Genomic DNA, 23,488 nt, shown 5'->3' on the forward strand with positions numbered 1-23,488 from the left:
GACTCTGGTCTGTTTGCTTGCTTGAAGTAATGAATTCCTACTGAGGTGGAATTAAATTCAAGAAGCTGAGGAGAATACAGCTACCATACTCTTGAGAACCTTGAAGGGGTTCAGTGTAAGTGTGACAGAAAGCTAGAAATATGCACACAGACAATGCCATGTGACTATAAGGCTGAGACAGAAACAAAAGGGCTACTTTGAGAAAAAAACAAAATTAATGATAAAGTTTCTATTTTGTGGCCATCTTCACAGCCTCAAGATTGGCCCACTTTTGATGGTTTGAGTGATATTTTCTCTTAGGATAGCTATGATAGAGTATAACAGCTGAGATGCTCCATTATTTGGAGGTGTATGTCTAAGTTAGGGAGAGGAGTATAGCATAATAGAACCAGAAAATCCAGGTTCAAATCTGGCTCTACAGCCCAGTTAGCCTTCATCTGTCAGGTTATTTATCAAAATAGTGGCTTAATGAGTACAGGGTTTTCTTTTGTGGTGATGGAAATGTTTTGGAACTAGATAGAGGTAGTAGTTGTTGTACAACACTGTGAATGTACTAAGTGCCAATGAATCGTTCTTTTTTTTTTTTTTTTGGCTATGCCACACAGCATTTGGGATCTTAGTTCCCCCACCAGGGACTGAACCTGTGCCCCCTGTCCAGGGAAGTCCCTGAATTCTTCATTTTAAAATGGTTAATGTTATGTGAATTTAACCTCAATAAGGAAAATAATATAAGTAAGCATATACTCTTGGGACTTCCCTGGCAGTCCAGTAGTTAAGACTTTGCCTTCCAGTGCAGGGGGTGTGGGTTCGATCCCTGGTCAGGGAGCTAAGATCCCACATGCCTCAAGGCCAGAAAACCAAAACATGAAACAGAAGCTATATTGTAACAAATTCAATAAAGACTTTAAAAATGGTCCACATCAAACAAACAAAAAAATCTTAAAAAAAAAAGTATATACTCTAATAAAGCTCTTAGAAAACTGGAAGAAGAAAGTAACATGTACATCCTCTCATCCAGCAATCCCATTCCAGAAATTTACCCTGAAGAGAGAATCACACAAATGCAGAAATGTTTGTGCAAAGATGTTCATCTCAGCATCATTTATTAAAGCAAAAAAAAAACCCAAAAAACTAAACCTACTAAATGTTCTTCAGCAGAAACCTGGTTAAGTAAATTATGATACACCTATAAAATGGAATACTACACAGAGATTAAAAACAATGTAGAAAGTCGGACAGCTTACACTATCAAATTTCAAGACTTATTATAAAGCTACAGTAACTAAAGACAATGCAATACTGGCAAAAGAACAGACACACAGATCAATACAACAGATTAGAGGCCCCAGAAGTAGACCCACACAAATATAGTCAACTGGTCTTTGACAAAGGTGCAAAGGCAATTCAATGGAGAAAGGACAGTCTTTCAAAATCAGAGCTGGTACAACAGGACATTCATACGTATCTTAAACCTTTTATAAAAATTCACTCAAAACAGATCACAGGCCTAAATGTAAAATGAAAAGCTATAAAACTCATATATAGGGCTTCCCTGGTGGCGCAGTGGTTGAGAGTCTGCCTGCCGATGCAGGGGACATGGGTTCGTGCCCCGGCCCAGGAAGATCCCACATGCCGTGGAGCGGCTGGGCCCGTGAGCCATGGCCACTGAGCCTGCGCATCCGGAGCCTGTGCTCCACAACGGGAGAGGCCACAACGGTGAGAGGTCCGCATACTGAAAACAAAAACAAAAACAAAAACAAAAACACCTCATATATATATATATATATATATATATATATATATTTAAATATATATAATATGTATAAATATATAAAACTTCTTTTTTAAAAAATAGGAGAAAAATCAGCATGACCTTGGGTTTGGCAATGAGTTGGGTTTTTTTGCTTTTTTTTGGCCACGGCACACTGCTTGCAGGATCTTAGTCCCCAGACCAGGGATTGAACACAGGGCCACGGCAGTGAAAGCACTGAGTCCTAACCACTGGTCTGCCAGGGAATTCCCTGGCAATGAGTTTTTAAGATATGACACCAAAGCCACAATTAAAAGAAAAAAATAGATAAATTGGACTTAATGAAAATGTAAATTTTCTTCTGTGAAAGACACTGTGAAGAGAATGAAAAAATAAGATACAGATTAGAAGAAAATATTTGCAAATAACATGTCTATATAAAGGATTTGTATACAGAATATATGAAAAAACTCTTAAAATTCAACAATAAGACAGCCCCCCCAAAAAAAGATCTGACAGACACTTCACCAAAGATATACAGATAGTAAATAAGCATGTGAAAAGATGCTCAACATCATTAACCTTTAGGGGAATGCAAATTAACCACCATAGATACCAGTACACACCTATTAGAACTGCTAAAATTAAAAACAACAATACCAAATGCTGGAAAGAATACAAAGAAACAGAAATTCTCATTCACTCACTGCTGGTAGGAATGCAAAATGATACAGTCATTTTGGAAAATAGTTTGGTAGTTTCCTATAAAGTTAAACCAGTCCTGTAAAGTTAAACCACTAGCTATGTTTATAATAGCTTTCTTTACAACTACTAAAAACTTGACACTCAGATGGCCTTTCATAGGTCAATGAACATTATGACATACAATGGAATAATACTCGACAACAAAGAGAAATGGACTCATGCAACAACACTGAAGAATTTAAATGTATTTTGCTAAGTGAAAAAAGTCAGACCCCAAAAGCTGCATGTTGAATGACTCCATGTATGTGACCTTCTGGAAAAGACAAAACTATAGGGACAGAAAACAGATCAGTGGTTGCCAAAAACTGGTGTAGGTAGAGGAGTTGACTACAAAGAGGGCACATAAGGCAATTTTTAGAGTGATGGAAGTGTGGTATGGTACTGTGATGGTGGATACCTGACTCTCTCCATTTGTAAAAACTCACAGAACTGTGCACAACAGTGAATGCACTCTACTGTATGCAAATTAAAAAAAAAATAACCAGAATGTCTGAAGAACCAGGACAGAAAGCAGACTGCAATAAATGAATCTAATTATATTACAAATGTATGACATAACCTTACTGGAGAGGGGGTGGGGAGGAGCTGACCTAAGTAACTTTGTAAAACAATGTTATGACTAGACACTATATGGCTAAAATGAACAAAAAGAACTGAACACAAACATCATACTGTAGTTGGTAAATTTGTTTTCATAGTATTAACTACCTAAACTACTTTACAGGTTGTACAAATAAGAAAATATTTGTAGACAAGGAGAGCCAGGTTCCTTACTCTGAGAAAGAAGTCACAAATAAGCAAGAAGGGAAGATTAATATAAACCCTGTGGTGGAGCAGAGTCAGAGATATCAGTATAAATTCATGTTTATTTTAATATACAGACAGACAGATACAGAAATAAATATAGATATTTGTGTATACATGAATTAGTGTATATACATATGTTTCCTAGCAACAAGCACACTTAGCACCCAGCTCTTGGTATCTAAATACCATTCACCAAAAAAAGGAACCAGGGGGACTTCCCTGGTGGCACAGTGGTTAAGAATCTGCCTTCCAGGGCTTCCTTGGTGGTGCAGTGGTTAAGAATCCGCCTGCCAATGCAGGGGACACAGGTTCAAGCCCTGGTCCTGGAAGATCCCACATGCCGCGGAGCAACTAAGCCCGTGCGCCACAACTACTGAGCCTGCGCTCTGGAGCCCACGATCCACAACTACTGAAGCCCGTGTGCCACAACTACTGAAGCCTGTGCACTTAGGGCCTGTGCTCCGTAACAAGAGAAGCCACCGCAATGAGAAGCCCGTACACCGCAATGAAGAGTAGCGCCCACTCGCCGCAACTAGAGAAAGCCCGCACGCAGCAACAAAGATCAAACATAGCCAAAAATAAATAAGTAAATTTAAAAAATAAAAATAAAAAGGAACCAGGGCTCCTTGGAGAAATGGATGATTCTAGGACTGGAGCAGGACAAATGTAAGTTGAAAGCATCCTGTAGTGCCAGAAAGGAAGTGCTAAACAAACAAATATGGGGCATGCCGAAGGACACAAGAGTCAACATGAAAGAGCACCCAATAACCAAGTTGAAATAATTTGAGCAATAAAATAAATAACTTAGTACTGGATTATAACCCAAGAAATAAAATAAATATCCCTACTGATGTAAGTAAATAGGGGAGAGAGAACAAATCTCTGCAAAAGAATTTCAATTAATAAAAGTAGGAGGACTTTCCTGGTGGCACAGTGCTTAAGAATCCGCCTGCCAATGTAAGGGATATGGGTTTGATCCCTGGTCCGGGAAGATCCCACATGCCATGGAGCAACTAAGCCCATGCGCCACAACTACTGAGCCTGTGCTCTAGAGGACGTGAACCACAACTACTGAGCCCTCGTGCCGCAACTACTGAAGCCCGTGCGCCTAGTGTCTGTGCTCTGCAACAAGAGAAGCCACCGTAATGAGAAACCTGCACACTGCAAAAAGAGTAGCCCCCACTCACCGCAACTAGAGAAAAGCCCGTGTGCACCAATGAAGACCCAATGCAGGGACTTCCCTGGTGGTGCAGTGGTTAAGAATCTGCCTGCCAATTCAGGGGACACAGGTTTGAGCCCTGGTCCGGGAAGATCCCACATGCTGCGAAGCAACTAAGCCTGTGTGCTACAACTACTGAGCCTGCATTCTAGAGCCCGCAAGCCACAACTACTGAGCCCGCATGCTACAACTACTGAAGCCCTCACGCCTAGAGCCCATGCTCCGCAACAAGAGAAGCCACCTCAATAAGAAGCCACGCACTGCAACGAAGAGTAGCCCCCCGCTCGCCACAACTAGAGAAAGCCCGTGCACAGCAATGAACACAGCCAAAAATAAAAAGATAATAAATAAATTTATTTTTTAAAAAAGACCTGGGCTTCCCTGGTGGCGCAGTGGTTGAGAGTCCGCCTGCCGATGCAGAGGACACGGGTTCGTGCCCTAGTCCAGGAAGATCCCACATGCCGCGGTGCGGCTGGGCCCGTGAGCCATGGCCGCTGAGCCTGCGCGTCCGGAGCCTGTGCTCCGCAACGGGAGAGGCCACAGCAGAGAGAGGCCCGCATACCGCAAAAAAAAAAAAAAAAAAAAAGACCCAACACAGCCAAATAAATAAAGACCCCAAACATACACATAATTTAAAATAAAATAAAAGTAGGAGGAATGAAGGAAATTACCACAATAATTATAGCAGGAAAGATTCATTGATAAATGTTAAAATTAGGAGGTGAAACTTTAAGGAAAAACAAGATATCTGCATTGCCTCAAGCAACTCCCCTAAAATATTAATTACTGTGGTGCTTTTAACATATGCCCACAAATTCTTTGATACCCCTCCCTTCAGGATGTGGAGCTTAAATTCCTTCCCCTTCAATGTGGGATGGACTTAGCAACTCATTTCCAACAAAGAGAGTATAGAAAGGAAAGACAGAGATTTCCCCAGCGGTCCGGTGGTTAAGACTCCGAGCTTCCACTTCAGGGGGCGCAGGTTCAACCCCTGGTCAGGGAACTAAGATCCCACATGTCACACGATACAGCCAAAAATAAATAAATAAATTTTAAAAAATGAAAAGAAAAAGATTTAACTTTACAGTAGAGGAAGCTGGCAGACACAACCTAAACCAAATGATCAAGGTTAACATCACCAGTTGATGTTAAATCATGCTGACATTATACCCTGATATGATGCAATGAGAAAGGTACTTCACCTCTGTGGTATGCCTTCTCAAAATTCATAATCATGTGAAACCATCAGACAAACCCAAATTGAGAGACAATCCACAAAACAGCTGACCAGTACACTTCAAAAAGTAGCAAAGTCATGAAAGACAAGGAAAGACCAAGAAATCTGTCACAGATTGGAGACAAGCAGACATGAGGACTAAATGTAATATGGTATCCTACATTGGATCCTGAAACAGAAAAGGGACATTAGTAGAAAAACTGGTAAAATCCAAATAAAGTCTACAGTTTGCTTAACAGTATTGTGCCTATGTCAATCTCTTAGTTTTGATAAATGTGCCATGATGATATGTTAATTTTAGAAGAAGCTGGGTGAAGAATATACAAGAACTCTCTGTACTATCTTTGAAACTCTTGTGTAAATCTTATAATTACTTCAAAATTTAAAAACTAACAGTAATGTAGAACAGGGTTTCTCAACCTCGGTACAATATATTGATATTTTGGGCCAGATAATTCTCTGTTGGGAGGAGCTGTTTTATGCATAGTAGGATGTTCTGCAGCATTCCTGGCCTCTACCCACCAGACGCCAGGAACCCACCTTTCCATTTGTTACAACCAAAAACGTCTCCAGGGATTGCCAAGTGTCCCCCAGGGGGGCAAAATTACCCCAGATAGAGACCGAGATGAGGGTTCAAGAAAGTAATTTTTGGGAGGGGTGAGATAATAATAGGGCCTACCTAATAAGGTTGTGGTGAGGATATTAAATGAGATAATATATGGCAAACTTCTAGAACACTGCCTGACATATATTTTATTATTGTTATTATTTTCAGTATTATTAGTATTCATGGCACAGTGGTAAGAGCTTGAACTCTGGCTGCCACAATGAGGAAGGAGCAGCAGTGAAGTTCCAGCTCAGAAGTAGGGCCCCAAAGGTAAGCAAAGAGACAAACAGGACCCTGGTCTGATTCAAACTTATCTAAAGAATCCAACAAACTACACAGGAAACCACAACCAGTTCAGTTAAGCCATACTAGAGTATATGCAGAGCACATAGGTGAATTCCTATATACCCAAATAACTTACACCCCTCAAACATATATTCCTTCTTGAAGTGGAGCTGTTTCAACACCCTGCCCCAGGCACTGAAACATCAGGGCAGCACCTCATCCTCACAAATCTGAAACTGCAAGTCCCATTTGTGCTCTCCTATGGTTTCCCATTTAGCCAGTAGTCACTTCTCTTTCCTTATGTAACATGGGAGGTTTGACTCTAAAGTTCTTCACACAGCTGCAAAAAAACTGAATATATATGTACAACCCACCCAAGCTTAATACTGTAGCCAAAGGAAAACCAAATTCACTCACGACGGATCTGAACACAGGGACTTAGAAATTAATAAATATTTTTTTAGATGAGTCAAAAATTTTGAGATTTCCTCTGGCCTACTCTCAAGCTCAGTCCTTTAAAACACTGCCTCTGTAAGTGGTGGCAAGTAGCCTCTGGATAGCCCTCATTTCTCCTAGTTAACAGATTTCTCTAGCTTTCATTTTTATGTCCTAGTAAGCCACTGTGATCCACTATCCCACCTCTCCTTTCATATCTCTCCCCCATGCAACCCGGATCTCCCTTGAGCACTATCAAACAGTCCTTTGGTTAAAAAAAAAACACTGCTCCTGGACTTCCCTGGTGGCGCAGTGGTTGAGAATCTGCCTGCCAATGCAGGTGACATGGGTTCGGGCCCTGGTTTGGGAGGATCCCACATGCTGCGGAGGAACTGGGCCCGTGAGCCACAATTACTGAGCCTGCGCGTCTGGAGCCTGTGCTCCGCAAAAGAGAGGCTGCGATAGTGAGAGGCCCGCGCACCACGATGAGGAGTGGCCCCTACTTGCCGCAACTGGAGAAAGCCCTCACACAGAAACGAAGACCCAACACAGCCAAAAATAAATAAATAAAATTTTAAAAAACAAACAAAAAAACACTGCTCCTAAATTATGTTCCAAAGCAGACAAAGAATGCAGAACTCCACATTTATTAGGTGACACATAGCCTGCTTAGTAGTCAGACTGCCAAAAATAATTTGCTTCCCCTCTTGTGGGTTTAGGCAAACACAAGGGAACTGTGCTCCTATGTATGACTATTGCTTCTCCACAGGACTTGAAGAACTAAGGCATTAGAGATACTTCCTCTCTATAAACCCAAATAGAACACTTTATTTATTTTCTCTTGGCATATAGTTGGTAGTCTGTATTTCCAGGCAGCCATTGTACATCTTTTGGCAAGTGCCTTCAAATTTCTCAGTACAATGTTTCATCCAGTCACTGAAGGCGAAGCATTGTACCTTAAATTTACATGCCAAGAAAAAGACTCAGACTGAAAAGAAGACCTTCAGTATCATCTTCCTGCAATATATCAGACGCTACACATGAGTTAGAAGACCCAGATCCAATTCCCAGGTGTGCAAGTGTCTTGCAGTGTGATCTCTAGTCTGCTCTTTAATCTTTCTGCACCTCAGTTTTTCCATCCTGGAAAACAGGGATTGTATTACCTGTCCCTCCTTGAATTTAGACTCTTACTGCTAGCTGAGAATATTTATGCTTCTATAACTTGTGAAACTGGGGTTTGGAAAACTCAGAAAATTAAGCACAAATGTTTCTCACTTTCGTCAGACCTACCATGAAAAATCCACAGTTGAGGGCTTCCCTGGTGGCGCAGTGGTTGAGGGTCCGCCTGCCGATGCAGGGGACACGGGTTCGTGCCCCAGTCCGGGAAGATCCCACATGCCGCGGAGTGGCTGGGCCCGTGAGCCATGGCCGCTGAGCCTGTGCGTCCGGAGCCTGTGCTCCGCAACGGGAGAGGCCACAGCAGTGAGAGGCCCGCGTACCGCAAAAAAAAAAAAAAAAATCCACAGTTGAGCCCAACAGAAGTCCCTAAGCAAGTAATCCCTCAGAAAGTTAGTTCTGACTTCCCACTCAACAGACCACTGACACAAGAATGAGAAGTGAGAGGCCAGGCAGGACCTCAGGTGCTACATGGCTAAAAAAGCAAGTCATTGTCTATTATGTTCCCTGACAATATTGTCACCCTAGACACACTACCCTTAACACTCCACTGTGGTTTTATCTCAAAGAAGCTACCTCAATACTTAGAGCACTTACTTCTTCAATGTTTACAAAAAACAAGCACTTTCCCTGGATGGGAAGTGCCCTGCTGGGATTGCCTTGGGATGACCCTACAGTTAAGGTAAGACAAAGGGATGACAAAAGAAGTATGAGGTGCAAGATAATTTAAGATTTAAGGCAGTGTTTTACAATCCTTTCTGAGTTACTGGTACAATTCTGAAATACAAAACTCTGGGCAGCATTCCAAAAGAGATTATTAAAATTCAAATACTGGTTTTTAGAAAGATCAATTTGGAAACTTGAAAAACCTTTCTAATTATCCACTTTCCATTAGGTCCCCCTTCAGTCTGCGTGGCTGTCACAACAAGGAAGTTTACTGCTCAGTCTAGGCTCTCCACAAGGCCTAGTTTCCCTCTGTTCCACTAAACACTGCTTTGGTGTCTTCGAATTATTGACATTAAATTATATCTCAGCTGCAGTAAGTTTCAGCCCCCTAGCAATGCATCACATGGCCAACACTCAGCTCAACACTCAACTTGAGAGATATCATTATGAATTCACACTAAGATCCACAATATGAATCCTCAAATACATTTTATACCCTGATCAAAATGTAGCACACTCCTGTGAAGGATGAGTGTCATACAAGTTAAGAAATACTCTCTAATAATTGAATCCCACAGCTCCTGCCTCATCTAAAGGGATAACTTTGTGTATAGATAAGGCAGGCACTGAGCATGGAAAGTAGAGACCTATGTCCAACTCCAGGTCTGCTACTTACTGTAAGACCTCGTACCTGTTTTCTTAACTGTGAAGTGATAATAATGTCTACCTTACAAGGTTATTGTGAGGATAAAAAAGCATATGTAAGCATTTTATAAACAGTGCTATTCAAATTTAAGTTATTATTCTGCCCGTGGATTTAACTAAAGCTGAAAAAGTTCTTTTAAGAAGCTGGTTAGGGACTTCCCTGGTGGCACAGTGGTTAAGAATCTGCCTGCCAGTACAGGGGACATGGGTTCGAGCCCTGGTCCGGGAAGAGCCCACATGCCGCGGAGCAACTAAGCCCGAGCACCGCAACTACTGAAGCCCGTACGCCTAGAGCCGGTGCTATGCAACAAAGAGTAGCCCCCGCTCTCTGCAACTAGAGAAAGCCTGTGTGCAGCAACAAAGACCCAACACAGCCATAAATAAATAAATAAATAAATTTATTAAAAAAAAAAAAAAAAGAAGCTGGTTAACTCCAACATTAAGAATGTCATTTGTTCACATGCTTACAAAAATTTTCTGAGTCAACCTCAAGTCACTGAAAAGCATTATCTCCTTCCATTGGCTAAAAAACAAGCAGAGTAGCACTACCCTACCAGGGGCATGGTAAGCAAAGGGAGAAATGAAGAACTACGTATACCCACAGTGAATGGGGCAGAGATACTTTATTTCATTATTTGAACTGAAAAGTAAAAATCAAAGGTCAAAGTTTTCCAGCGGGTCTGAGAGGAATATATCCATGTTATGAATATTAAACACAACCTATTGCCAGTTCAGAAAGCTCAATTATCTTCAAAGTGTTTTTCACACATTAATTAATCCTCATGGCATCCCAAGGATGAAAGAAATTTAATTTTCATGTTCTAGTTATTTATAACAACAGGAAGAATCTAAATGGATCGTGATGTGCCATTTTGATAAGACAGGTCAACAAATGTTTCATCAAATGTTAAGGATCTATCATATCATCAGTACTATATAAGGCACAAAGTGTCTAACTGATGTGGCCTATTTCACATCGAGCAAGACCTCTAGCAAGCTCAACCTTATGGTACACAGCTATGAGTAAAGAAACATTTCTGAATAATGGATAACAGCAATTACAGAGCTATAACCAATCCTTATTGCCAGAACCCGCTAATTTACTTAAAAACATTTGTAAAATTAAGATATTTTATTGAGAACACTTTCCTGACAAGGACTATGTGTGGTACATGAGGAAGAGGCAGAAACAGAGCAACAGTGTGTTGTGTTGTTTTAAATAGGATTGTCAGAGGCCTCAATAAGATGACATCTAAGTAAAGACCTGAACAAAGAGAGGAAGCAAGCCACATGCTTATATAGGGGAAGACATTCCACCAGGCAGAGGGAACCTCTGAGTGTAAGAGTCCTAACATGGGATCATACCTGCTGCATTCTTCACACACCCACTAGACTCTCCCCATGGATGTCCTGCTGTCGCCTCCACTGTGCCCCACCAGATCTTCCTGACTTGCAGGCTCACCATACTCTCCCAGGCACACAAACCTGAAACACACTGTGTGCATTGCTCTCTTCTTTCCACAATCAGTGACCAACTCATACTGTAACATGATACTACCTTCAAAATGTTACATCTTTCTCTTCCATTCATTCCCACTAACATACCAGCCCAAAATTACAGAACATTAAGACTGCAATGGACCTTAGATATTATCCGTGAAACGCCATCTTACTGAAGCCCATATTACCCAAGTCTCGGAAGTATCAAGCCAAAGATCTATTATTACTACATTCTTGGATTTTTTTTTTTTGGTATGCCCCTCCCACCTACCCCCAAATTCAATTCATCGGCATACTGCTCGCAAATGAATGCTTCTTACACACTGTCTTCATCATGTTACTCATCCCCTATTCCACAATATCTACAATACCTGTTAAATAGTCTCCTTTCACTGTCCTACATGCACACTAAGCTCATTTCACCTTCTAAATCTTCACTCACTTTTCTTCCTTTGATACAATGCCTTTTCTTCTTTATCTATCTAAAACTCACCTATCCTTCAAGTCCCTTTTCACAGAGCTTTCCATGACTATATCAGCTTTCACTGGTTTCTCTCTTCTCAGAAATTCTATGGTTTATCATAAGATCTAACACGGCAGTCTCTCTCCTCCCCACCTCCCATCCTCACCCCTTGCAAAGCATCATTAATAACTCACTTCAAACACGTATTAACTTGCTTTGTTTCACGTTTATCTGGACTAAAACTCCTTGAAGACAGGGATTGCAGTTTTGTCTCTCCAAAAGGACCTTGCAGAAAATAGCACCTAATCATATTTTTAGCACTTACTGTGTGCCTGATATTGTATTAAGTGCTTTACATATTTAATTTCATTTAACCATCACAGTAATATCGTGTTATTGATATTATTCTTCCTATTTTACAGAAGAAACAAAGACATGAAGAGGTCAGGCTGAGGTTGCATATCTTAGAAAAGGCAAGGCTGGGATTTGAGCTAAAGTCTGCCTCTCAAAGCCAGCACAAAGTAGAGGTTGTGAACAAAGGTTTCTCGAATTATTCTAATCATCTGATGTGTGTTGATGGCCGTGTCATTCCACATGAATTAATGAGGGTGGAAACCATGCCCAGAGTTTATGGGGTACAGTGGGGAGAAGGACTGCCCCTCCTTGCTGAATACCCATCAGGTGCTAAGTTCAGCACCGGGCATTTCATCGAGCATCTCATTTACACTGTGAAAACTCTTAACTTGTAATTCCTCCATCGGAGATTTACCCCAAATGTCACCCATCCTCAATCGGAGCACAAATGCTCCCAGGTGTGATGTGTACACGCTCCTTCTGGGCCTCCCTGTGGCTCAAGGAAGAGGGCAAAGCCCCCTGATTCCCATCAGTCGGTAAGTTAAAAATCTCAGCATCATAAAGCATTTGCCAAGTGCCTGGACTTTTTCAGGACGGGCCACCCTGCTCTTCTTTCTAACACTCATGTTCTCACTTATTAAGCACCAGAACCCTGTGAAGTAGGCGGCATTTTCTCCACTTCACAGATAAATAACGTCCCCCCAAACCGACGCTGTTTAGGTCACGTGGCCGATGGCTGATGAGGGAGGAGAATCCAGGTCTCCTGATTATCCACCCTGCTTCATTCCCTCAGCAGACACTGGTAGATGGTAAATGATTTATCCTGGTGTCGCTGGGAACTCTAAATAGCAAAAGCTCTGGAATAATTTTCCTTCAAAAGGTATATAATGGACACCCATAGGTCAACCTTATAGGTTCAAATACCATCTCCACGTATTCGCTTAGTGACACAGAGATAGTCGTTTCACCTCCCTAGGTGAATTCCCTCATCGGTAAATGGAGATAATAACAGTACCTACACCAAACAGTGATATCCTGAGAAGTAAATGAGATGATGGCAGTGAAACACCTGGCACGATGTCCGGCATATGGTGGGCGCCTAGGAATTATGAGTGCCCTTCTCCGGCCCCCTCCGCCCCACAAACCTCGGGGTTCACCCACTACCATCAAGCGACAGGGTATCCACTCAGCCAGAGGCCCACGCACGGCCTCCGGTTTATCAGGCTGGGGACAGCCGCACTGTCATACCTGCATGGAGTCAGCGCTGACGATCTCGCCACCGAGTCGCTGGCCTAGCTGTAACGCCAGCGTGGATTTGCCGGTGCCCGTGGCCCCGAGAATTACTACAAGAGGCAGTGTCCGTTTTAGGCCCCGGAGCCCAGGGCCCGCAGTCACAGCTCGTGCAGCCGCCACTGCCGCCATCTTAAAGAAGTCTACGCTTGCGCAGGAGCAGCTGTCCCCATGGCAACCGTCAGTGCGCCTGCGCGGACCTCGGGCTCTGAAGGGAGGGTGCGGAGGGAGGAAGGAGGTGAGGGACCCAGGTCCCCACGCTCAGAAGCTCCCGCTGTGACTGCCATCAACTAGCTGCTGATGTGAGAACCTCAACTACCTCCTCTCTTAAGTGGGGCATGGCAGTCGTATCTAAAATAGATCTATCCATATTATTCTCTCTTTCACGGCACCCAGTTCTTTTTCTTCATAGCGCTAATTACAGTATGAAATTATATATTGACCCCTTGTCCATTGTCTGACCTTCTCTCCAGACTGTTAGTTCTATAAAGGCAAGGAACAGATTCTGCCTAGGTCACTACTGTATCTCCAGTACAGTACCTGATACCGAACAGACACCCAATAATTGTTAGTAGAGGGGAGAATGGCTTGCTTATCTAGTGCTACAGCCAGTGAGCTCAGAGGTGTGGCGTTCTCCAGGATCAGATCTACCCAGTTCTCAGGCAAGGGCCGCTGCTCTAATGTTTTCACCCAACAACTCAAACTGAGACACAATCATAAGGCGGAACAAGATTTTTCATCTATTTGGCGAAAAGATGCAAGAGATGGGGTGAGAACAGATAAAAAACAAGCAAGTAAACAACCCACAACATACAAAGAGAAAAAATAAGGAAGGCAGAAAGGATAAAATAGTAGCAAACCCTCAGATTAAAGTGAGGGTGGGGAAAACTAGGTCCAGAGAGGACCAAAATTCTGTGGACTACACAACTTTTAAGAAAGGGCTATGGGGCTTCCCTGGTGGCGCAGTGGTTGAGAGTCCGCCTGCGGATGCAGGGGACACGGGTTCGTGCCCCGGTCCGGGAAGATCCCACATGCCGCAGAGCGGCTGGGCCCGTGAGCCATGGCCACTGAGCCTGCGCGTCCGGAGCCTGTGCTCCACAACGGGAGAGGCCACAGCAGTGAGAGGCCCGCGTACAGCAAGAAAAAAAAAAAAAAAGGGCTATGGGGGTGCTTCACTGGCGGTCCAGTGGTTAAGACTCCGCGCTTCTACTGCAGGGGGCACGGGTTGGATCCCTGGTTGGGGAACTAAGATCCTGCATGTGGCGTGTGGCCAAAAAAAAAAAAAAAGGAAAGAAAAAAAGAACTTTGGAACCAGATGAACATGGGTTCAAATCCCCACTCTGCCACTTACCAGAGTAAGTGACTGAGTGACTTCACACAATTCGCTTAGCCTCAGTTTTCTCATCCTTAAGTACCTCTCAGGACTGCCATAAGGAGAAAATGAAGTAATGCCTGAAAAGTGCCTGCTACAACGCCCTGGCACATAATCACCACCATTTGTTAAACATTTTGTATTATAATAGTAACACCCCATCTGCCTTACTAAAGAGGTTAGAGCAGCAGCCTAAGGGCAGAGGAATTTTCAGTAATGTGTGAAAGTGCCTAAATACCTATTCTACTAACCCTTTGTTAGCCAGTTTAAGAGTCTTAATTGCTTTCTGCCTGAGATTACTACCTGGCTCTGCCTAGTTCACAGGTCATATCACCCTTGGGTCAGAGGAATCACCCCTGGATGGTTAGAGAATATGATAGGCCTGCCCTGAATGACTGCCAATAAATACATTTCTCAATCACTTGGATCACCCCTGGCATAATGGCCATTCTTGCAGACCCAGCCTAAACCTTGTAGTCACATGTATCCCAGGGTCCTTGTACCTCCTTTTCTCAATCCAGCCTGCTTTGATCAAAAGGCTTGTTCTCTCCAATTTGTGGTACCCGCCTGGGGCTGGTTTTAAAATCAAGATGTGTGGCCACATATTGGCAGACACTCTCACATGATGGTTGTTAACTGTAGAGCCTTTGCCTGCAGATTTTCCGAGGGTACGGTTACCTTGACAACAAGCAGAAAGAAGGCAGGCCGGAGAAATGATGCAAATAAAGCAAAAGGGAGGCTAATTTCATGATGACAATCTGACCATGACAGACGAGGCTCACTCACAGATGGGAAAGTACTGTCCAAGTCATGACCAGGTGACTGTTATGAGAGAGAGAAAGAGAGAGAGAAGGGGGGTGGTGGTGGTGGAATTTACCACTGAGAAACCAGAAGAGGGAGAGGCTGGTTACCAAGGCAACTGGGGAGCAAGGAATGAAAAAATGGGGCTTCACCACAGCAGCAGAAAATTGCTTCTAGCCAAGCAACACAGGACTGTTGCTATAGAAACAAAGAGAACAGGGATCCTGTAGACCATGGGGAGAATTATCACTGAAATACTGAGCAGGAAAGACTCCTAAATCAGAATGGAGCCTGTGGTCCAAAACAAATGAGGAGAAGTGAGAAAAAAACATCATACCATTTCCATTCATTGTAATTCTGCCAGCCCCACCAAAGGAGAATGGGAACATATTTTTTTAATACCTTTGGGCTATTTTATTTGTACCTCTGTCTCCCTAATGATCTTCTGAACTCTAAATTATACTAAGAATAGTTCCTGAAAGATAATCTGTAACTTGAAATCCTAATTAGAGAGATTAAGTTCAAGGGAAAATTGGGAAATTGAAGTCTATGATCAAGAGTTAATAAGTATTTATAAAAAACAACATAAAACCCTCTAATGGGCAGCTTTGCAGGGCAATAAGGAGACAAAAGGCGGCAAAAGGGAGTCAGAAAAGCTATCTGTGGTCATGCCCAGGTATTAGCCCTGACCCCTCTCTGCCTTGTATGAGGCCAGATGGGAAATAGCTTATTCTGAAAGATAGCTCAACAGGAAAGGGAGTCTCTCACTCAAAGTGTATGTGTATATCTAGAGGTGAGGATGCAGAAGCCCGTCTCAACACACTCCACTGCTTACAGATTATTTGGGGTTAAAAAAAAATCTAGTTTACAAGGCAAAAATGCTGGAATACGTTCAGTCTGGAAGAGCATGTCTAAAATGCAGGAATGAGGTACTAGGGATTCTCAAATTACTTGGAGGGTAATAATTCTTGCCTGCCCTTCTGAAAGTCCACAGTCAGCCACCTAATTGTTACCGCTGGTGTGGGTGTGCTGTACCCTAGGGCAGCTGGGTAGTCAGGATGCGCAACCTCTAGGTTGCCTCACATTCTTTAGGAAATTGAGAGCAGTACGTGGGGTGGAATGGGCATGGGAACATGGCAGAAAAGGAGAAAGGGAGAAGTGCAGAAAGTTAGAGGGGAAATCTAGGTGATGACCCAATTAAAATTTTTTTTACAAAAAGAAAGAAACATAAGGAGAAGGTAAAGGTGAAGCCATTAAGAGTGGAAGGGTCATTCAAAATGGAGCATCCAGGAAGTTTGAACTTTTTGGAATTCTACAGGATGCTGTGACATGGAAAGGAGGAGGTATATGTCATGGAAGGCCCGAAGCATCTGTTCCCAAGGTAAGAGAAGAAAGTTGGGTCAAAGATAAACACTAGCTTTTTGGTACAATCCAAAGTGCAGGGAATTCCCAGGCAGTCCAGTGGTTGGGACTCTATGCTTCCACTGCTGGGGTCCCGGGTTCAATCCCTCATCAGGGAACTAAGATACTACAAGCCGCACAGCCAAAAAAAAAATTTTTTTTAATCACAAATTAAAACAAAAAAGCAAAGTGCCTTTGCAGCCTGACCCCCATCCTAATTAGGCACCCCAAATAAAAAATGTTTCATGCAGGAATATTTCATGATGAACATGGTGACTGTATTTGTTTCCTAGGACTACCATAACAAATTACCACAAACTGGGTGGCTTAAAAAAACAGAAATGTATTCTCTCACAGTTTTGGAGTCTAGAAACCCAAAATCAGTGCATTGGTAGGGCCACACTCCCATGCTTCCCCTCTAGGGAAGAATCCTTCCCTGCCTCTTCTAGCTTCTGGTGGTTGCTGGGAATCCTTGACATTCCTTGGTTTGTGGCAGGATAACTCCAATCCTGCCTATCTCACATGGCCATCTTCTCTGTTGTACGTGTGTCTCTGTCCGAGAATTTCCCTCTCTCTCTTTTTTTAAAAATAAATTTATTTATTTATTTGTTTGTTTCTTTAATGTTTGGCTGTGTTGGGTCTTCGTTGCTGCATGCGGGCTTTCTCTAGTTGCAGGGAGCGGGGGCTACTCTTCGTTGCAGTGCGCGGGCTTCTCATTGCGGTGGCTTCTCTTGTTGCGGAGCATGGGCTGTAGGCACGCAGGCTTCAGTAGTTGTGGCACGTGGGCTCAGTAGTTGTGGTGCATGGGCTCAGTAGTTGTGGTGCATGGGCTTAGTTGCTCTGCGGCATGTGGGATCCTCCCAGGCCAGGGCTCAAACCCGTGTTCCTTGCATTGGCAGGCAGATTCTTAACCACTGCACCACCAGGGAAGCCCGAGAATTTCCCTCTCTTAAGGACACTAGTCACTGGATTAGAGCCCACCCTAATCCAGTATGACCTCATCTTAACTTGATTATATCTGCAAAGACTGTATTTCCAAATAAGGGCACATTCACAGGTTCTGGATAGTCATGACTTTAGTGGGGGACAATATACAACCCAGTACAGTGCCTGTGAGTCATCACAACACCTTCTATTAGTTTGGGGAATGGCTGCTTCCATTACTGTTGCCATTGGTGATTGGCCAATTCAAATCTAGGAGCATCGGAATGGCTCAAAACAAGTGAGGGGAAGAAGAGAGTAGAGCTCACCATAAACCATGGAGTTACCACGGTTTCTGTAACTCCTAAAGTTGAGTTATAGAGTTTGCTCCAGAGCACACCAGAATTTTCTCAAAGAGAGCTCACTTCCTGCCTTCTCAGATCTCCATGAGAGCCTACACACACACAGGGATCCCCGAAGGCTGCAAAATCAGAGTGGGGAAGTGCAAAAGGGCAAAAGATGCAGAGCCATCAGAGGTCTTTTCCGGTTCTAATCTCATGGCTCCCTCAATCCCTCTCCTCTACTTCTCTGGCCCTGTCTCTTTCTTGTGGCTTGGCACTGTGGGCCTTCATCATCTTCATATATTGATGAGTCTCAAATCTGTATCTTCATTTCAACCCCCTTTCTAAAACTTTAATGTCACATTTCCAATTTCCTGTTGGGTGCTCTATTTTGAATGACCCCATTACCTCAATCTCATTGTGTCCCAAACCACAATCGGTTTCTTTTCCTGACTTCCCTATTTCAAAGAATCACAGAGGATGTTTGTGGCAAAAAGATCCTCTTAGAAATCCAGGGCAACCCCTCATGTTTTGTAAAAATGAGACCACCTGGCCTGCAAATCAGACCAGATTCCTCCCCCTTCTCCAGATTCCACACAACCTTCCCAATCCTCTCTTCCGCATAGCTATTCCCTTAGCTTAGAACACCTTCTTCCTCCTCACCTAGCCAAATACTCCTGGAACTCGTATTTCCAGTTAAAGTCACAGTAGCTCCAACAAGAACTTTCTTGACGACTCCAAAGTGCTCTCTTCCCCTTCTGAGGCTTGCAGCCCTTGTCTGAGACACATATTGCTTTTCTTTGTGATCATGTTTGCACACTCATAAACTTCCATAAGGAACCATCACTTCATATATCATTGCTCTTACTATGTGGGCACTATTCTAAGCACTTTATTTTATTTTAATTAATTAATTTATTTATCTATATTTGGCTGCGTTGGGTCTTTGTTGCTGTGCACGGGCTTTCTCTAGTTGCGGCAAGCGGGGGCTACTCTTCGTTACAGTGCGCAGGCTTCTCATTGTGGTGGCTTCTCTTGTTGCGGAGCACGGGCTCTAGGCGCACAGGCTTCAGTAACTGTGGCTTGAGAGCTCTAGAGCACAGGCTCAGTAGTTGTGGCGCATGGGCTTTGTTGCTCCACAGCATGTGGGATCTTTCCAGACCAGGGATCAAACCTTTGTCCCCTTCATTGGCAGGTGGATTCTTAACCACTGCGCCACCAGGGAAGTCCTAAGCACTTTAAATATAGTAACTTATTTAATCTTTGCAACAGTCCTATGAGGTAGATGTTAATATTATATCCATTTTAGAGAAGAAGGAAACTTCTAGGACTCAAGGGGGTTGAGTGATATTCCCAAACATCACATAGGTAGTAACCCCAAGTCCCTGTTCTTAACCATTTTACTATGCCATCTATACCACCTTCTGTGAATATTTTTGTATCTCCACAGGACATGGCTCCAACCCCTTGTTCCAATGTTTTTCTAAGTGTGAGCTCAAGACCTCCCTGCTTGCTTGTCAGCAATGTAGATTCCTGGTCCTGACCTACTACATCAGGGTCTTGGGGATGCATAGATTCTTAAGGTCCACTCAGGTTCGAGGATCATTGCCTGAACAAAAATAGGCATTAGAGGATTTAATGACTGAATGGAGTCATTGACTCCAGCTCAGTTTGAAGACACTGCAGTGCCCAGTGAGGACAATGGAGGGCCCTTATGTGCAACAGCATCACAGACTCACAGCTCCTGCCTGCCATGGGTCATGAGATGCTGTGGACCAGTCAGAGGCTCAGGTCTTTGCCCTCCTTTACTCCTCTGTTCATCTCAGTCTCCCAAAATCCTGTCTCCTCCTTCCCTGATGATTTATTGCCTCTTGAGACATTAATATGTCCATTTCAGATTACTTTAAGTACCCCTTCTGGGAAGATTTCTTATTTTACCTATCACCTTCCAAATATGACTGATCTGTGTGGCTTGTTAGATGGTTTAAATAATACTAATCATTTACTGAGCACTTAATATTGTTCACAGCAACCCAAAGAAGCAGGTACTATGATTTATACCTGTTTTACAGATGTGGAAACTGGGACTGGGAGATGTTAATAATTTGTCCGAGCTCACAAAGCTGGAAAATACAGAGCCTGATTTGGAATGGAGCTCTGTTGGGTGTGGGAGGCTACTTAACCATACTGCTTCCCACAAGTTTAGAGGCAATCCAACACTTACTTCCTGGGCACCGACTGGACCCCTGGCACTGAGTCTAATTGTTTAATAACTCACCTGATTAGAGACTTTAAGAACATATTTAGATTTGCTCACCAAAAGAATGGTAATCTTAATACAGTTGATCCCTTTGGCAGCAGTTCTAAATAAAGACATTAAGAAGAGTTGTCCACTGGGCTTAAAGTAGAAATGCCCACACCCCAAGGGAACCTTAACTGACACATTTACAGACCTCCCCTTTACCTTCCCCAGTCACCAGTCATCAGTCACCTCCCAACTGGTTATCTTATCCTTAAAATCCTCTTTCACACTCCCTATCAACTTCCAGATCAACAAAGCCATCCCCATCATCCCCTTCTCCTTCTAATGTGCATATTCTGAAATATCCTGACCCCAGGGGGCACTTAAGACAAATTCAGCACTTTTGAGATAGTTCAACCTGTCTCAGTTCCCCAAAATAGCTGTCAATAGGGGCAGGAGTTAAGCACTTGGTTTAGCCTTTGATTGTCTAACAGAGAGGATGGCCTTTCTTTTCCACTCCACGTGTGGCTTCTCAGCTGTCCTTTATTGTCTACGTCCACAACCCCGAGTTGTGTACTTAGTCCCTTAGGTGTACTATTCAGAGGAAAACCTAATTTGTAGAAATTGTTCTCCGAAATCCAGGAATAATCTCATGGCTATTTTCAGACAAAGATAGAGGTAGGAGCCTGCAGAAGTGAGCTAGGAAGGAGCTTAAAATACTTCACATACCAGAAACACCCTCCTTTCCCCCCAGGAGATGGCTTTATTCCCAATCCTTTCTCAACAGTCAGACTCAAAGGAGCTGAAGCTTAGAGGCAGACAGTTGGTACTAGCTGCCTGGGCTCAGACAAATGACTTAACTGTCTCTGAGCTTCAGTTTGCTCACCTGTGAAATGGGGCTGACACCACCCTGATCTCCAGGTTATTGTGAGAGTTAAGGTATGTAAAACCACATCAGCATCAGCGTTAAGGCCTGTACCTAGGAGTCCCTAAGATTTTATTGAGGGCTCATGAATTCTTTTAAGGTCTAGTAAAGCGAGAGAAGCTCTACAAACTAGTTTCTTGACAAGTGGAAGGATGAATGCACTGGGAGCAGAGTGACTATAACTAAAAGAGGGAAATGGAGTTTTTATTTATTTATTTATTTATTATTTATTTTTGGCTGCGCTGGGTCTTCATTGCTGCACGTGGGCTTTCTCTAGTTGCGGCGAGCGGGGGCTATTCTTCGTTGCAGTGCACGGGCTTCTCATTGTGGTGGCTTCTGTTGTTGCGGAGCATGGGCTCTAGGTGCGTGGGCTTCAGTAGTTGTGGCGCATGGGCTCAGTAGTTGTGGCTTGTGGGCTCTAGAGTGCAGGTTCAATAGTTGTGGCGCACGGGCTTAGTTGCTTCGCGGCATGTGGGATCTTCCCAGACTAAGGCTCGAACCCATGTCTCCTGCATTGGCAGGCAGATTCTTAACCACTGCGCCACCAGGGAAGTCCTGGAAATGGAGTTTTAAGAAAAGAATCCCAGTAATCCAAGACTGTTTTTATCAAACAGCTATTTATGTCCTGGGTTTGGGGACATAGGGGCAGTGGGGGTGGAGTGGGAAGTTTACCTGACAGGAGACTGGGTTTGGGATTAGGATTCTGTTCTGTGACCTTGAGCAAGAAAACTGTCTGAGGGAATTCCCTGGTGGTCCAGTGGTTAGGACTCTGCTCTTCCACTGCAGGGGGTGTGGGTTCAATCCTCGGTCGGGCAACTAAGATCCCGAAAGCCCGCACAGTGCAGCCAAAAAAAAAAAAAACCTGTCTGGGCTCCAGTACCAAGTGGCAGATATTGCTTATTTACCAGGTTGTGATGAGGGTCACTTTGTAAATGTGAGGAATTTACATCAATAGTAGCTTTTGGACTCAACTCAGGCTTCGCAGGAGTGCAGGTGGGCAATACCGACTCAGGTCTCAGCTGTAAAGCAGGATTACATGAGACAAAGTGGCCTTCTCCCACCATGATGCTCATGCCTCTATGAACAGCAACTGTTTTCCTTTCACAGTCCCAGAAGGCACCTCTCTGGGGCAAGACGAATCTACCCAGCCCACAAATGCAGCAGAGTGGCTGGTCATGGAACATTTGCTCCACTTCATCCCAGTAAGTGGCAGGCACAGTGGCCCCAAGGAGAGACAATTCCAGCAAGCAGTTAAGTGATGAAATTCCCTGTCTACTTCCTTCACACACCCTATGCTAACAAAACAAGCTGATCATTATTATGCAGTGGTTCACAACTCTGGCTCTGCAGATAGGGAGAGCTGGTTTCAAATCCCTTGAGCTCATTTACTTACTAGCTGTGTAATGCTGGGCAGTTATGTTTCACTCTTAGAACCTCAGTGCCCTCTTCTGTAGGCCTTGGCATGTGGTTGGTGTGGTATAATGTGTAGGAAGGAGCAGGGTGCTTAGACATAGGCAGTGCTCCATGAGGAATGGCTATTAATAAATTCTCCCCTCTTGCATTTACGGCAAGTTTCTGAGAACTATGGGAGGGAAAGGGAGCCTTCATTTTCCTTTATTAATCAAGGGAGAAAGAAAAAAAAATCACATCACACCACCAATTCTCATAGAATTTTTAATAATATTTTTGGTACACGGGCCTCTCACTGTTGTGGCCTCTCCCGTTGCGGAGCACAGGCTCCAGATGCGCAGGCTCAGTGGCCATGGCTCACCGGCCCAGCCGCTCTGCGGCATGCGGGATCTTCCCGGACGGGGGCACAAACCTGCGTCCCCTGCTTCGGCAGGCAGACTCTCAACCACTGCGCCACCAGGGAAGCCCCCTCATAGAATTTTTAAAAAGACATCCTGCAAGCGACTTCCCTGGTGGTCCAGTGGTTAGGACTTTGCGCTTCCATTGCAGGGACCACAGGTTCGATCCCTGGTCAGGGAACTAAGATCCTGCAAGCCATGGGGCATGGCCAAAAAAAAAAAAAAAAAAAAAAAAGGCATTAGAAATACCACTAAGGTAAGAACAGTACCACCCTAAAGGATTTAAAGGTTTATAGTTTAGAAAGTGGTTTAAAGTCTATACTTTGGGAATTTCCTGATGGTCCAGTGGTTAAGATTCTGCACACTCACTGCTAAGGGCCTGGGTTCTATCCCTGGTCGAGGAACTAAGATCCCACAA

The 23,488-nt window shown here is 43.6% G+C and overlaps 1 protein-coding gene across 2 annotated transcripts in view; it reads right to left on the minus strand.

Annotated features, from left to right (window-relative positions):
- The window catches only part of TRIT1 (tRNA isopentenyltransferase 1), a gene marked incomplete at its 5' end in the record, with an annotated part of 42,047 nt that extends 28,656 nt beyond the window's left edge, over window positions 1-13,391 (minus strand). For both annotated transcript variants that reach the window (XM_082614034.1, XM_082614033.1), the window contains one exon: window positions 13,218-13,391. In XM_082614034.1, coding sequence (XP_082470160.1) covers window positions 13,218-13,391 — 174 coding nt within the window. The remainder of the gene's footprint in view (window positions 1-13,217) is intronic.
- Window positions 13,392-23,488: the final 10,097 nt, after the last annotated feature.

Source organism: Mesoplodon mirus (genome assembly GCF_964341445.2).
Source record: "Mesoplodon mirus genome assembly, chromosome: 3".
Classification (NCBI taxonomy): Eukaryota; Metazoa; Chordata; class Mammalia; order Artiodactyla; family Ziphiidae; genus Mesoplodon; species Mesoplodon mirus.